Here is a 15,944-nt window from a genome sequence, read left to right as displayed (position 1 = left end):
CAGGCAAGCTTTATTTGTTAGATTATAAACAAAATATCACTACTTTGTGCCTAGTGCCTACAGCAGCCAGAAGAAGATGTTAGATTACCCCTAGATCTGGAGTTACAGTTGTGAAGTGACATTTGGTTTCTGAGACTAGAATCTGGGTCCTCTGGAAGAACAATGCTCTTAACCACTGAGCCATTTCTCCAGCCCCTGCACCTAGCTTTTTAGGTGAGTGCTGGGGATCTGGGCTCATATAGTGATCTGGTCCCCTGTCTGTCAGCTGCAAGTTTTCTGTCTTTACAGAGGTGGTTGGAGACTAATAAAAAATGCTGACCGAAGAATGCACCTGCTTTGTCAGTCTGAACCACATGGTGGCAGAGTGAGGATGAGCATCCTCTGTCTCGAGGAGCCGCTCTGAAAGGCTGTAGGGCTTTGGGATCTAGCCGTGCTGTCTTGCGCGAGGCTAATTGCCACCCAGTGTACAGAGAGGCCACTATTCCTGGCACCTCACTCTGCCATAGGTCTCTGTGTGGGCTTCCCACCCGGCAGGGCACAGTTTCTCCTGCACAGCTCCTTTGTGCATGATGGAGCAGTCACAGGCACACAACCAAGAGGGGTGCCACCAGCAAGCTGGGCAGAGGCCAAGAGGTTGGAGCAGACTCCAAGAGGCCTTGTGCCTGAGCACACACGAGACGCAACTGTGTAGGCAGTCTAGAAATAACTGGAGGCGCTTCAAAGATTGCACCAGAATTCCTGAATGAGCAGCCAGGACAGAGCTGCTCAGAATGAAGTGCTAATGTCACTGTGATCGCATCTGTGCTCTGCTGCTGAGATCGCCTGCGCACAGTGGAGCCCTATAGCCGTTCTACAAGACTAGCGCAGACCACCGTTACCATGGCACGAGTCAGAGGCGGACAAGCTGACTATGCCGCAGTGCCCCAAGACACCCAACCTCAGAGCGCACAGGGCCTGCCGTGCTGGGGCAGTCCGGGACAGGACTGAAGAGAGACGCAGGGTCTGAGACCCACAGTAAGAAAGCCGTCTTTACAGTGTTGAAGCTCCCTCCTTAATTCCAAAGAGAATCTTCGATTTTATTAATAAGAACATGAAAGGCAGGTTGGTGGCAACCTCTGAGCTGCTGGCTGCTCACACTTGAAGCAGTGGTACCAGTGACTTCACAGGAAGTATGTCTATAAGCAGGCGTGTTGGTGGCCAGCCTGGAAGCTGGTCTTCCTCCATCTTGTCTACAATACCATTCCAGCCAAGTTTGGGGGATTCTCCTTTAAAAGCAACAGCCTCTCTTCTGGCTCTGGGACATCGTAGAGACGTGATGCTTGGGCTGGCCGCAGCAGCCGTCTGGAATCTGTGTGGCTTCCTTCAAAGCGAGAGCCAAATGCCTCTGAAGACGGATTGGAAGGAAGAAAGGAGTCCTGGAGGCCGCTGGCAAGCTGCTGAGCTAGCCAGTCCCGAAGCCTGGGCTTTCTTCTCTCTCTGGCTTAGAAACACTCTTGCACGTTTACTATTTCCGTGTGTAGGATACATCTTAAAAGTTTCAGTGCAATACAGAGTATGAGCTATAAGAAGCAAGCGGCATGGTTTAAGTCATTTCCAGCTGGGGTTTGATAGTGACATTTTCCACGTCTTTATAAAGAATCCCCAGGGAGAAGCTGGGTGTGGTGGCACACACTTAATCCCAGCCCTCAGGAGGCAGAGGCAGGTGGATCTCTGTGAGTTTGAGGCTGTCCAGAGCAACACAGTAAGATTCTATTTCAACAAACAAACAAGGAAAGGCACAGAATTTGGCCACGCCTGCACCCTCCTTATCTGCAAAGCTGTTTCCGCTAATAAACCCGCTGCTCAGGAACAGACCTTTAAAAATAAACACATCTGGAGAATATGCAATATTGTCTGGACCTCATCTGCTCTTTCCTGGATGTGTCTCCCCATTGCCGGAAATCCTGCCTTCTCCATGTTGCGTAAGCTTTGCTTGCGGTGGTGCCGGTTCCCTCCGCTTTGACTTCCCTTCCCCTCATCCTCTCCGCTGCTTTGCTCTGCGCACTCCTGGCCGCCATGCTGAGTCAGGCTCCAGGTTCTCCTTGTGACATCTGTTCTGTGGCAGATGGTTTAGCATGTGCTCTGCTATCAGACCAGCCTGGAGGAAAACCCCAGCTCAACTGAGCCTAGCTTGAATTACTTAGGGCAGATTACTTCACTTATCTCTATCCTTGTCTCTTCCAAGACAGGATCTTACTACTTAGCTCTGCTAGTCCTGGAATTTGCTCTGTAGTCCAGGCTGGCCTCGAACCCAGACCTGTGCCTGCCTCGCCTCCCGGGTGCTGGGATCAAAGGCACACACCACTGTACTGTCTCAGAGCCTCATCTTTACGAGGGAGGGGGGGTGATCACTTGACTCTCACAGGATTGTTTTAAGACTGTTTCCAAAGCACGAAGTGCGCCACAGATGGGAACTTTGGATGCTTATATTTGTTTCTTGTCACATTCACAACCCCACTATTTAATATTTGTTTATGGGCATGTGTGTGTGCCTGCTTGAGTTTGCCCGCACCGTGTGTGCAGATGCCTACGGAGGCCGTGGAGGGTCAGATTGCCTGGAACTGGAGTTGCAGACGGTAGTGAGCCGCCTGGTGTGGGTGCTGGGAACCGACGAGTCCTCCGCTCTTGCATCCCCTTAGCTGCTGAGCCACCTCCCCACCCCTCTCCATGTTTATCCTCATTTTCTTCCTCCTCATCTCCCTTCCAGTACTGGGCATTGGACCCAGGGCTCAGCCATGTAAGACAACAGTCTGGCCTTACTTGTAATCAGCCCCTCTGGTGTCTGGGATCAGAAGCCTGTGCCCCATTTGCTTATGGCCTGCTTTCTTGCTGGACTATGAGCAAATAATGATTTGTTTTTAGTTCATTCTTGTTTTTCTTTTACTCTGTAAGCCACCTTTCCTGAGGTATAAAATATATTCAGAATGCACTGTTAGATTCTGTATGCAAACACATGCATATAAGCATAATCCAAGTCAAGAGTCAAGACACGTCCGCCACCCTGAGCCCCCACGTGCCTTTTGTCCTTACAGTCGGTTTCCCTACCCAGCCCTGGCCGGGTGAGCCATTGTTCTGCATTCCATCTCGTCCTAGCATTTCATAACTATGATCACCAACTAGGTCCTCCCCATGTCTGCTGTCTTAACGTTCCTGTGTTGCTTTTATATAAACACCCCACTTCCTTCTTGTTTTCGAGTGTTATTCCACCATTCAGACCTACCTCAGCTTCCCCACTGATAACTGTTGATAGATATCTGGGTTATTTTCAGTATGGAACTATCATTAGCAAAGCCGCTGTCAGCACTTTGTTCTCCAAGTACTTTCTAAGACACGACTGCACTGGTTTCCCAAGTGGTCACATTGTGGGGTTCCAGACACCCACATGCTCACTTTGTGATAGCTACATAGTGGCATCTCGCCATGGTGACGCTTTTGATCTTATTGGCCATATGCATATGTTTTTCGTAGAGTGGTTATTAAAACCTCCTGACTTTTAAAATTTGAACCAGTTGTAGAAGTTTTGGTTTGGTTTGGGTTTTGGTTTTTTTGAGACAGAGTTTCTCTGTGTAGCCCTAACTGTCCTAGCCCCAAGCTTAGAGATCTGCCTGCCTCTGCCTCCCATGTGCTGTTTGGTTTTGTTTTTTTGTAAAAGTTCTTTTAAGAACTATTTTATTTTTCCTTGTGTATGTGGGGGTGGGGGTGTGCACGTTAGTTCAGTGTCCAGAGGCCAGCAGAGGAGTCACAGGCAGTTGCGATCTCCCACGTCGATGCTGGGAATAGAACCGCTCTCCTGGAAGAGCTGCCCAGAACTGCTGAGCCAGCTCTCTAGCCCCCAGTCTGTAAAAGTCCTTTGTTCTAGTTTTTAAATCAATTTCTCTCTTTCATATGTGTGCATCATGTGCATGTAAGAACCCTCCGAGTGCAGAAGAGGGCATCAGATCCCATGCAACTGGTGTTCCAGAGTGTTGTGAACCACCATGAAGGTGCTGGGACTGAATCCCAGTCTTCTACAGAGAAGCATGTGCTCTTCCCCTCAGAGCCAAATATATTCCAGACACAATCACCTTGGAGCCAAATCTATTCCAGGCATGAATCTCAGAGTTTCATTTGTTTTTGAGACAGACATTTGTCTCACTGTTTAGCCCTGACTGGCCCGAAGCTCACTCTGTAGACCAGGCTGGTCTCAGACTCACAGGGATCCACCTGTCTCTGCCTCCCAAGTGCACCGCGGCGCCCAGTTTGGGGAGTTTGTTTGTTAGGTGTATGTGGTGCTGAGACCCGAACCCAAGGCACGCTGGACCAGCACCCCACTGCGGAGCCGCACCCTAGCCATTTGTCCTCAGTCGCCTGTTTGACCCGTGTCCCGCCCAGTCTTCACCTGTTTGACCCGTGTTCCGCCCAGTCTTCACCTGTTTGACCCGTGTTCCGCCCAGTCTTCACCTGTTTGACCCGTGTTCCGCCCAGTCTTCACCTGTTTGACCCGTGTTCCCGCCCAGTCTTCACCTGTTTGACCCGTGTTCCCGCCCAGTCTTCACCTGTTTGACCCGTGTCCCGCCCAGTCTTCACCTGTTTGACCCGTGTCCCGCCCAGTCTTCACCTGTGTGTCAGTTCACGCCCGTTTCAAGCGCCGTCGGTTTTTCTCTTGTGTTTTCTGCATCCTGTTGAGTTGTCACTGCTGCTTCTGTGTCTGTGTGCCACCACGGATCCCACTGTCTCTTCACCTTCTGGTTTCCCTTCCCTGAGCACCAGGCAAGAGGCTGAAACAGTCCTGGGGCCGCTGTCTTGTGTGCCCACCCACCATCGTGTCTGTTTCCTACATCTTGTTTCTGGTTGGATTTGACGGGTGCCCTGAGTCTGTCTCTGTATCCTGGCACATGGACACTACACGGACACTACACAGATGTTCACCACATAGGCACATCTTTGTCAGCACCTCCGGACACAGTCCATCACAGGCTGTCGTGCTGGGGATAGTCCATGGGGCCCTGGAGAGCATCTGCCACATCCCTTCACTTTTCTCACCAGCCTGTTTCCGCAGGCAGTCATCAGGTCTTCATATCTCAGCACCAGGCCGTGCAGAACGAACATGTTTACTGTGTGGGGAAACTGAGGTCTAGAGAACAAAAGGTCATCTGAGTCGGCAGAGCTGGACCAGCAGAACTAGACTTCCTCGCGGGGATCTTCCCGTGGTCCTGAGCAGCGGAGCGGGGAAGGCAGCTAGCGCGGCTGCCTCGCTCCCAGGGCCTCCGCTATTCATGCGTCGTGGCCTCCCATTGCATGCTTGTAAATAAACAGTCGGATGAGTACGTGCCAACTTCCTTAGTGCTTAATTCACGTGGCTTTTGCCTGTGCATGCCACTGGGTGTCTGTCAGCGTGCATGCATGCGTGCATGTGTGTGAGAGTGCGTGCGTGCATGTGTGTGTGTTGACATAGGAATGAGACTGGCCCTTTGACCAGCTCATATGCTCAGAGTCTGTCATTCAATCCTTTCTGTTTCTTTGAATTTTCATTAACCCCCGACAGAGACGGTCTGTGGTCCTGATGCAGGTCCGTGGATCCCTGCAGCACCTGTACTCCATGTCCTTCACACACACACACACACACACACACACACACACACACACACCTCCCTTTCTGCAGCTGGGCTGTTGGCTGTCACCCTCTCCCCAGGGTCCTGGCCCCAGTTGAAGGAGGCAACAGTGGCAAGTGACAGCAAGTGTAAGTGATGGCCTTGCTGTCTGTCATCCCCACCAGGAGCCACCACTTCCCACTTCAGTGGCACCCATGGCTCTCCTTGCTCTCCTCAGCTGGCAAGCAAGGAGCAAGGACTAGCCTCTCAGATCCCAGGGTCTGGCCTGCCTTTGATTGACATGCGCCTGAAGAGAAAACAGCATCCTGTTTCTCATCTCTCATTCTCAACAGAAAACCCTCGCAACCCTGCCCTACCAGCAGAGACAGATACGACAGGCAGGGCCACAGCTCCAGGCCTTGTGACCTTGGAGGCAGGTCACTCCCTGAGTTTCTTCACTGCCCTCATCTCCAGATCCAAGACCTCCCTACCATCCGCTTTGGCATCAGATTCCCAGACACGGGTCCTGGCTTCACTGCCAGCTGTGACCTTGAACAAATTCTGTGAACTTCCCTTTCCTTATTGGGTAAATGAGGCTAACAGCAGTTCCTCCCTCGTCAACGAGACTGTGCCCGGTGCCCAGCGTATAATAAGGGTTTGATCCATATTAGCCATTATTAATAGCATCGTTAGTGCCATTAGCATTCGTTCAGTGTAAGCTGCAGCAGGGCCGCTCTGCCCTTCTCCTCATTTCCCGGCTCACAAAGAAACAACACTTTCCTCCAGCGCCAGGGCTCAGCTTCTCCCTAACAGCACAGCCCCTGCGAAGAGCACTGGCTGCCCAGGGAGCCAGGAAAGTGAAGTGCCCTCTTCTGCTCTCGCCTGCCTCAAAGTGGATCCCGGGTTTCACCCGGTCTGGTACTGGCCAGCACTTCCACCATGCTCTGCGTGCATACACAGTCTACGCTTCTGCGCACATCTGGGATGGGTGGGTCCTTCCCAAGGTCTCACCTGCACTTCAGGGTGGCGCAGGACAGCAGCAGCTGCTGAAGCTCCCCCCACACCTCATTCCTTCCCTGGTCATGTCCAGGAGGGACTGGCGGGGCCCCAGAAGCAGCAGACAGCAGACAGCCCTCCCTGCTCAGGCTGCTGCCCTTGGCCACCCCTGTCACCCAGGCTCTCTCCAGCTGAGAGATTAGCATTCAGACAAGGGCGGGAGGGTAGCGGGGTTATGGGCTCCTATCCTCAGCGGAGAATAGTTTGCAAAGCAAAGCCTGTCACAGCCTCCCGCACACAGAGGCCCTTGATGGGTGTTCTCACCCGTCCCCCCATCTGTCCTCTGCCTCTTCTCGTTTGTCCATCACCCGGCTGTGGTGTATGGGGAGAGAGGAAAGGGAGGACCATCGAGTGAGGAGGGGAAGAGCTGCAACAGCTGAACAGGAATTTCCATCGCAGACTCTCAGACCAGTGACACTCGCTAGCGTTCTAAGCAGTGCCCACCTCACCCTCACAGCAACTAACTCTGTATTATGGATGAGAAAACGGAAGCCCAGAGCCAGCCACAGCCTATTCAAGGGCACAGAGAAAGGAGGTGGTGGCGGAGTCACTGGCTCTAGCCCCTTTGCTCTTAGGTCCCTGTTGTTACCCCATCAGAGGCAGCACCCCACCCCAGCGGCCAGCACCCCATACCAGCAACCAGCACCCCACCCCAGTGGCCAGCACCCCACCCTAGCAGCCAGCACCCCATACCAGCAACCGGCACCCCAAACCAGCAACCGGCACCCCATACCAGCAGCCAGTACCACACCCCAGCAGCCAGCACCTAAACCAACGGACAGCACCCCATGCCAACAGCCAGCACCCCACGCCAGCAGCTACTCATTTCTTGATCTCAGCTCTTTCCTCCATTGTCCTTAGCTTTCTGTCTACCACACACATGAATATTCCTGTTCCTATTTCCAAACAGCAGCTATTGCTAAGGAAATAGGAAAGGGAAGGAGTGAGCCTCTGTGAGTACAGTGTCATGGCCAGGAATTAATTGACCCCCCCCCCAATACTTTAAAGACACTCCCTTGACCTGAGTGATGGGAGTTAATGGGCTCATGGAGGGCACCTGTGAAGTGGGCACCTCCTGTGGAGGAAGTTCTGGGCTGAGGGAGGGCGCCTGGGCAGTGGGCATCTCCTGTGGAGAAGCTGTGGATGAAGGAGGGCATCTGGGCAGTGGGCGTCTCCTGTGGAGAAGCTGTGGACAAGGGAGAGCACCTGGGCAGTGGGCGTCTCCTGTGGAGAAGCTGTGGATGAGGGAGGGCACCTGGGCAGTGGGCATCTCCTGTGGAGGAAGTTATGGGCTGAGGGAGGGCACCTGGGCAGTGGGCGTCTCCTGTGGAGAAGCCCCGGATGGGGGAGGGCACCTGGGCAGTGAGAGTCTTCCACAGAGGAGTCCCAGACTGAGGGAGGGACTTTGTGCAGCAGAAGCTACAAATGTGCAGATTGCAGAGAACCCAGGGTGGGAGAGGCCCTGGGAAGAAGCCGAGCGTGGGCAGGGTGTGCGGGGAAGGTGTAAACACAGTCTGCTCCCACCAAAGCCAGCCTGCTCCCTGGGGGAGAGGGCCCCTCCCTCCCAACCCACATGGCTCCCCAGCTGCCAGGGCCCAGGGAGTCACATCCCCCGCTGCCAACAAGCCCCCTCCCCTCCCATCCCATCCTTGTCCTTCGTCTGGAGTCGGTCGCCAGAGGAGGTTCCCAGAGCAGCGCCCGCAAAGAGGTGCTGTCCTGCTGGAAGTGGGTCTGGGCTGGGAGCCAGCCCTGGTATTGCTCTATGACCTTGGCCTGGCAATTTCTTGGATCGTTGGAAGGAGGCGGGCAACTCGGAAATGGCAGAAACCAGAAACAAGGATGAGGTGACAGGAACATGGTGACTAGATTAGAGAATGAAGGCAAAGCTGGGATCAGAGAACACAGCCGGATCCCCAGGAACAGTGCCCTCTGGCCATCAGCCCTGTCACTAGGATGACTCACACCTCCCCGGAGAAAAATGGCTTGACAGGAGCTGAGACAGTTGGCCTTGGATGGGGTGGACACTCCAGCAGGTTCTTTCCCCTAGTGTGATCCCACACACACCTCTGTGCCCTCTGGAGAGCCAGTTCCCACAGTATTCCCTGTATCCATACCCACGCCAAGCTCCCTGCTGTACCAGCAGCCTCTCCCGGTAGGTAGCGCCCCAAAATGGTGGGTCCCTCAGCTGTGGCATCTCTCACCCCTTTCCTCCCTCCACTGAAGTGAAGCAGCTCGGGGATCCTGCTGTCTAGGGGACTGTCTTTTGCCACCCGAAAGTCAGGGGCAGAGGCTGCGCAGACGGAGGCATAACTGCTGGGCTGGCAGCGGGGAGCTGCACGGGGAAGAGATGCAGCATGGGGGTGTCTTTTGAAGATGAATGACTCCCAGACAGTCGGGAGCAGCTGCCCGCAGGGTGAGCCTGATTCTGGGAGCAGGAGCGGAAATGGGCTTTTATCTCTGCTCTGGACCGGACAGGACGGTAAGGAGAGAAATGGCACAGCAGCAGGGGGCAAAGGAGGTTGTGGTTGCCCTGAGTTACTGAGCAGAGTGACAAAAACAGGTGCCACGCTTTCCCCTTCCCACACGCCACTGTCCATTTGGAGCGCACGCATGCATGCATGCACGCGCGCGCACACACGCAGACACAGAACACATTCAGCACACAAGCTGGTGTTTGCTCCAGGCCAGCTTCAGGCAGACATGCCACAGATCCAGCTGGCCTGTTTTACGGATAATTTCAGGAGAGCAGCCAATGACAGGGTGAGTTCTAGGGACTGAAAAGAGGCAGATGCCACAGGAATGAGTATCTGCTGCAAAGTGTCACGGCCCAGCCCGAGACTCCAGGGGCTTAGCAGAACAGCTCCTGAGCTGACAGATGGCCAGGCCAATAGAACCCCCTTTGCCAAGCGGCTACAAAGTCAAGAAGGTCGTGCGCTTGAATCCCCCACCTAATAGCGTTGTGGCAATGGGCTTCTCCCTGTGTCTTCTTGTGCGTGTACCATAGATATCAGGACGGCTGCCTGTGGGTTATGTCAGGATTGGATTAGAGAATGAATCGGGGAGCCCTCGATGACTAAGCCCAGGCTATCCTTTATCCTTCCCTTGTTTTGCAAGGCTCCTTTCTCTCTGCTTGCACCCAACTCTGGGATGCTGGGGTTCCCTGCCATTAGTCTGGGGGAGCCTGGAAAGTCCCTCTCTCTGCCTTGTCCAGCTTGGCAGTTCCTCCAACCAGGAACTCGGGAGCACAAGCATCCCTGTTCTTCCTGCCAGCGCCAGCCTTGCTTGCGAGCCCTATAGTCACGGTCTGTCTAGGAGCAGACCCGGAGGTTGCGGGGACAAGCCTACCTTCTCCTTGACTGCTTCTCCTGTTATCCCTCCAGACGCTGCCTCCAGCCCTACAACATCCTCCTGGGATAGGGGGTGAAGCAGGACTCCAGCTAGAAGGGAAAGCCAGAACAGCCCACAGCTCGTTCACCCGCCCAGAGGTGGGATGTGTATTTCAGGGTGGCCCGTCCCAGCCACTACCTCTCCCTTAAAGATCTGCAGCACTGTCCTTAGGATGTAGCTCAGCCAACACCTCACCCCCAAGCCTAGAAAGCATGGTCAGGACCACACTCTTCAAACCAGCCCTTGCCCTGTGGCCTGACGCATAAACAGCCAGCACAGTCAAAGCGGCCCTCACTCAACCTCCAGCAGTGACCATGAGAGCTACAGACTGCCTCCCGTGCCCCCATGGCCCCACCCTCTGCCCTCCAGGGCTCCTGCCTTTACCTGTCCGGGCCGGTGGGTCACAGTCCCCAGAGCTGAGCAGCCTGAAGAAGCGAGGGCCTACCTCACAGGTTCTTTCTCCCTGCACAGAGGGAAGCACTGGAGTCAGAGGATGGTGATGAACTTGGCATGTTTAGGGCTCTCCTCTCCCTCCTGCTTCCCCTGAGCCTCCCCAGCCAGTCCCGTGGCAGCCTCCATCAGCAACTGGTTCCTCATTGACAGACAGTGTTTCCAGGTAACTGGGTGCCAAGGAATTAAGAGGTAACCAGACTAGGCTTGGCTAGATGGTTCCTAGATTTGGTCTCTTCTCTCCATTCAGGGGGTCTAGGCCCATTTTTTATAGGCTAGACAGCTACTTGGAATCAGATAGTCCCCCATTCAAATCTCCTTAGCCATTACCGAGTGATTATAAACAGCCACGTCCTACTAAGCCTAAGGTTATTGAGAATTACTGTGCAGGAAAAGTTTGGGAGCTAGGGGTGGTAACACATGCTTTTAGTCTCAGCACTTAGGAGACAGAGGCAGGCGGATCTCCGAGAGTTTGAAGCGAGCCTGGTCTACATGACAAGTTTCAGGGCAACATAGTAAGACCCTGTCTCAAAACAATCTAATGGAAAAGAAAAGAAAAGAAAAGAAAAGAAAAGAAAAGAAAAGAAAAGAAAAGGAAAGAAAAGAAAAGGAAAGGAAAGGAAGAAAAGAGAAAGGAAGGTCTAGGGAAGCACAAAGCACCCATTGGCTATGTGTCTCAGGAGTAGCACCCCAGGAGTATATGCACCCCAGGAGTATATGCACCCCAGGAGTATATGTACCCCAGTGTTGATGAGGCGAGCAGGCCTGCTTTTCATCCTGCCCGGCTCCCGCATGGTTAGCTTTATACCCGAAATAACAACACACAAACTGTATTCATTTAAACACTGCTTGGCCCGTTAGTTCTAGCCTCCTCTTGGCTAACTCTCACATCTTGATTAACCCATTTCTAATAATCTGTGTAGCACCATGAGGTTGTGGCTTACTGGGAAGGATCTTAACCTACGTTCATCTTAGAGAGGAGAGCTATAGCGTCTGCTTCACTTCCTTCTACCCAGCATCCTGTTCTGTCTTCTCTGCCTATCTAAGCTGCTGTCCTATCAAAAGCCAAGGCAGTTTCTTTATTAACCAATGAAAGTAACACATAGACAAATGACCCTCCTCCATCACCCCAGGAGTAGCACTCCAGGAGTATATGCACTCCAGGAGTATATGCACCCCAGGAGTATATGCACCCCAAGAGCATAGCACCCCAAGAGCATATGCACCCCAGGAGCATAGTACCCCAGGAGTAGCATTCCAGGAGTATATGCACCCCAGGAGTATATGCACCCCAAGAGTATATGCACCCCAAGAGCATAGCACCCCAGGAGTAGCACCCCAGGAGAAGCACCCCAGGAATACTTCTAGCAGTTAAGTTCCACTGTGCTTCCCAGCAACCTTGCAACCACTGTCAACAAGGCCAGCTTTAGGGGTCACAGTACATATTTACCCTTCCACACTGACTAAGAACAAGTTGGTAAGGACACCCTCCTTCCAGTGGGTCCTGAATCCCAAAGCTACTGAGGTATTTTTGTCCCCCCCTTTTTTTCTCTTAAGGATGAGAGATGATTTCAAGATGGCCGCCATGCTGGGGAGTCCATGGGCAGGCACATGTCTTACACATAGGCACTAAATAAACACTGCTTTACATTTTTAGTGTTTTGAGGGGCGTAGAGGCCCCTCATTATCCAAAAGACTTTGATAAGCCAGTGAAGGAAAAGTCTAGAAAAATACACCACGTTGCCCCCCACCCCACAAAGGCCATATGGCTTCAACCTAGAAAAGAGTTAACTTTCTGGCCACTGGAGACAGTGTCCTGCCCGCAGGGGCTACCCAGCCAATGGCACTCAGTGCTGGTGATGTCATGCTCCTCCTGTGCCTTCTATTGGGGACTGGACAGCAAATCCTGCTGGAGGTTCAGGCAACTGAGCAGCTGAGCCCGGTTGGTAGCAGAGAAAGGAGGAGGAGGGAGGGCCAAGGACAAGAGAGCAAATCAACCCCCAGCGGCTCCTGCCTCCTCCCTCTGCTCCCTGCTCCTTCAGCAGAAGGTTCCCCTGGGAACCTGTCCCACACTCTCATCATTGCAGAAGCAAAGCAACACAGCCTTGGTCCAGTAGAGGGAGGCACGGATTCCCTCTCCCACTTAACCTGCCCACAGGGAGTGACTGTGGTAAGGGCTAGAACACACACACCACACACACTCACACATCACACACGCTACACACACACCACACACACACTCACACACCACACACACACACACACCACACACACTCTCACAGACACCACACACATACACACCACACACACACCACACACACTCTCACAGACGCTCACACCACACTCACACCACACACACCAATAGTTTCCTTGGCACCACTTCCCCCACCCCTGACTCTCCTTCACCTGCCCGAAGACTGAAGGTCTGTGTCCGAGCTGCTGCCCACAACCGCCCCGTCCTCTCTGCTGGGCTCTCTGGAAGGGAAGAGCAGGCAGAGAACCTGTAGGCAGCGCCCAGCCTCTGTCCCACCCCCCTGGTCACAGTCTAGCAGCCCCGGACTAACAGGCCGCCTGCTCCCACCCAGCACCGCCTACTCCGAGAGTGACCCTTTCAAGGTGTCCTTCAAATCGCCTCCCAGACCAGCTAGGGATCCAGGCGACCACTGCTCCCCTTGGCTTATCTGTACCCTCCCTGGAAGACCCTCCCACCCGCAACCCCGATGCGCAGCCCCATCAGTCTCTCACGGTTCCACCCGGTTGGTGAATCTGCGGCGCCACAGCATGGCAAAGCTGAGCAGGAAGAGGGTGGTGCACATGGCTCAGCTGCCCCATCCCCCCTGAACACCAACTCTGCCGGAAGAAGGCCACAGGTGAGGGGCCACAATGGCCCCGGCCACCTCTCCCAAGCCACCCGCTGTGTTTCCTGAAGTTCCTGGGGATGGATTAGGAGGTTCAAGCTGATTAGTGGAGTCAGCAGAACTGACCTGGTGAAGGGAGATTAAACTCACCGGGCCCAAGATCTCCCCTCTAGAGGCAGAGTAAACCAACCTCCTTCAAGGTGCCTGTCCAGAAGGTTCTCCCCAGAGCATTCCATACTGCCTGGGCTTCAGTGCAATCAAGTTAAGTGAGTTACTTCCGTACTGCAGAGCACTGGGGACATTGCAAGCATCAAGGAGAGCTTCAAAGAGAATCTGGGGCCTGGCCCAGTGACAAGGACCTGTAAGCCACCGGGAAGGGGCGGGATCTCAAGTTCAAAGCCTGGCTGAGCGTCAGAGAGAGTTGGAGGCCAGCCTGGAAACCTAACAGGAGTATCTCAAAAGAGGCTCAGTGGTAGACAGAGGGCTTTCCTGCATCCCAAGGCCCTGAGTTCAGTCTCCAATACAGGCGAGAAAGAGAGCAAGCGCGGGAGGTGTCTGAAGCTGCAGGTGCTACAGAAGGTTGGGCCCTCAGCCGGCTCTGCTTGGCTGCTGACGAGAAGCCTGCCGGACTCCTCGGTGACAGGCTGTGCGGCAGAAGGGAAGCAGGATGGATGATGAGCCCGACAGGCCGCGAGAGCGAGCCTGCCAGTGAACCTGGCTCGCTTGCTCCCTCTGCCAGCCCTCTGAACTTTGCTCATTACACTCCGTTTCAGGGAGAGGCAGAGTTGAGGTGCGCACTCACAGATGTGAACTATAAATTCTATCTTATATAACTATCTTATATAATTTAGATATAAATTATAGGCTTATCAATTATGTGCGAGACTGCTGTACCGATATATCCCTAGGTTATGAGGTATGGCGATGGGAGGAGAAGATGAAAATCAATAGAAATATTCTTTCCACGTCCCACCCACCAGGACCTCCTGGGAAGCTGCTTGGGTCTCAGGAAGTAGAAGGGAGTCAGCAGGGCAGGACGGGGACACGCACTGAGTGATGTCAGGACCTGAACGCACACCGTCCTCCATCCCTTCTAAGACCTTTGTTTCCTAACCATGGGAGGTAATGCGTCCTGCCTGGGTGCCCCATCAGGCACCCCAACACTGAGCTCCAGGAGGGCCTGTAAAGGTACTTGGTGACCGTCAGGACTGAACCCCGAACCTTAAAGTCTGATTTTATCTTTTAGATTTTTAAATTTTTGTTATTATTGTTATTGTGGGTGTGCAAGAGAGAGAGGTGGGGAGAGGGAGAGAGAGACAAAGAGAGACAAAGAGAGGAGAGAGAGAGAGAGAGAGAGAGAGAGAGAGAGAGAGAGAGAGAGGAGAGAGAGAGAGAGAGAGAGAGAGGGGGGGGGAGAGGGAGAGAGGTAGGTGCATGCGGAGGTCAGAGGATAACTTGCAGGAGTCATTTCCTTCCCATGTGGGTCCCGGGGATGGAACTCAGAGCACAAGGCTTTGGGAGCCAGCAAGAACTTTTAAAGGCCTTAAACCAGCAGGAACCAAAGCTGAAGAGGAGAGCCACCTTCTGGGCAGCAGGGCTCCTATCCTCCTTACTCCTGAGCAAGGTGAGGGCTAACAGAGAGCCCTGGGGAGAACCAGAGCCACCTCAGTCATCTGTGTCAACCCTTGTGGTCTCAGGGTTCCCTCTGTCCATGCCCAGACCTGAGCACCTCTGGCAGGACGAAGTTTCTGGGTCCCTCCAGACAAGGCAATCCTCCACTCTGTCCCAATCTTGCCCCTCCACGAACAGTCTATGATGATGAATTTGCCTAATGGTTTCCAAATTGAATCTTTGACAGTGACACATGTCTCCACTGTCCTGCGCCTATGAGTTCTAGCTGCCCATCTATCACTCCTGACTGCCACTGTCGCGAAGCCTCGCTAAGGCCAGGGCCAGAATTCAGGACAGTGTCTTGGAACTTCCTTCCTGCTTGGTTTTGGGCTTGGCATTGGTGGGGAAGAAACGGGGGTACAGGCCCTTGGTTCCCCAGACTGGGCTTACGTTCAAGTTCAGAGAACCAGCAGGAATGATAGATGAGAAGGAAGACTGCCAGAACTTGGGGTCCCCAGGTCTGAGAATAGTGCCTTGGGCCCAGTCTTAGGCTGAGGAGCAGCTACAGGACTACAAGGGAAGCCCAGGTTTGTCTGCAAGTTCGTGTCCTCTCCAGCAGGCGACGGGAAGCAATGCCTGGGATGTGTTTGACTTTGAGTCAGTTCCCTACCGCGTGAAGGGTACGCACACGCCCAGGTCTAGACACCGCGCATCGGGAGTCCGATCCCTGCGCCCCCAGCCCTGCACCAGACCGGGGGCACACTCCGGCGCAGCCCGCGCTGCCCATTCCGCGTGACGCCCCTGGTCCTCCCAGCCCCTTCTGCACATTGGCCACACCTACCTCTCCCAGCGAGGACCGCGGTGGCCTTGCTGGCGGGTGGGTGGGCAGGGGGGCAGACGCCGGCCGCGACGCCCCCATCCCGCCCAGTCTTCACCTTGCCAGAATAGGCTCCGCGACGCAGGACTGGGGATT

General features: G+C 54.0%; 1 protein-coding gene across 3 annotated transcripts; it reads right to left on the bottom strand.

Annotated features, from left to right (window-relative positions):
* Positions 1 to 5,199: 5,199 nt before the first annotated feature.
* Positions 5,200 to 15,900, bottom strand: LOC126500307 (uncharacterized). 3 transcript variants are annotated; one of them, XR_007591302.1, is made up of 5 exons: positions 13,248 to 14,600; positions 12,909 to 12,977; positions 10,437 to 10,515; positions 10,011 to 10,102; positions 5,200 to 5,319 (listed from the first exon to the last, which is right to left on the bottom strand). XR_007591302.1 is itself a non-coding variant. In XM_050140041.1 (4 exons), exons 1-4 carry the CDS (start codon positions 15,888 to 15,890, stop codon positions 5,293 to 5,295), a joined length of 276 nt encoding a protein of 91 aa, XP_049995998.1. In that variant the 5' UTR covers positions 15,891 to 15,900; the 3' UTR covers positions 5,200 to 5,292. The 3 variants fall into 3 exon arrangements, 2 of the variants coding, with proteins under 2 accessions (XP_049995998.1, XP_049995997.1); XM_050140041.1 differs by lacking the exons at positions 12,909 to 12,977; positions 13,248 to 14,600 and adding an exon at positions 15,813 to 15,900; XM_050140040.1 differs by lacking the exons at positions 5,200 to 5,319; positions 12,909 to 12,977; positions 13,248 to 14,600 and adding exons at positions 9,554 to 9,685; positions 15,813 to 15,900.
* Positions 15,901 to 15,944: the final 44 nt, after the last annotated feature.

The sequence above is a fragment of the Alexandromys fortis genome, unplaced genomic scaffold (genome assembly GCF_014885135.2).
Source record: "Alexandromys fortis isolate MF-2015 unplaced genomic scaffold, M_Fortis_MF-2015_v1.1 scaffold_39, whole genome shotgun sequence".
NCBI lineage: Eukaryota > Metazoa > Chordata > Mammalia > Rodentia > Cricetidae > Alexandromys > Alexandromys fortis.
Note: the sequence above shows the minus strand (reverse complement) of the source record. Positions and strands in the feature narration are given on the sequence as shown.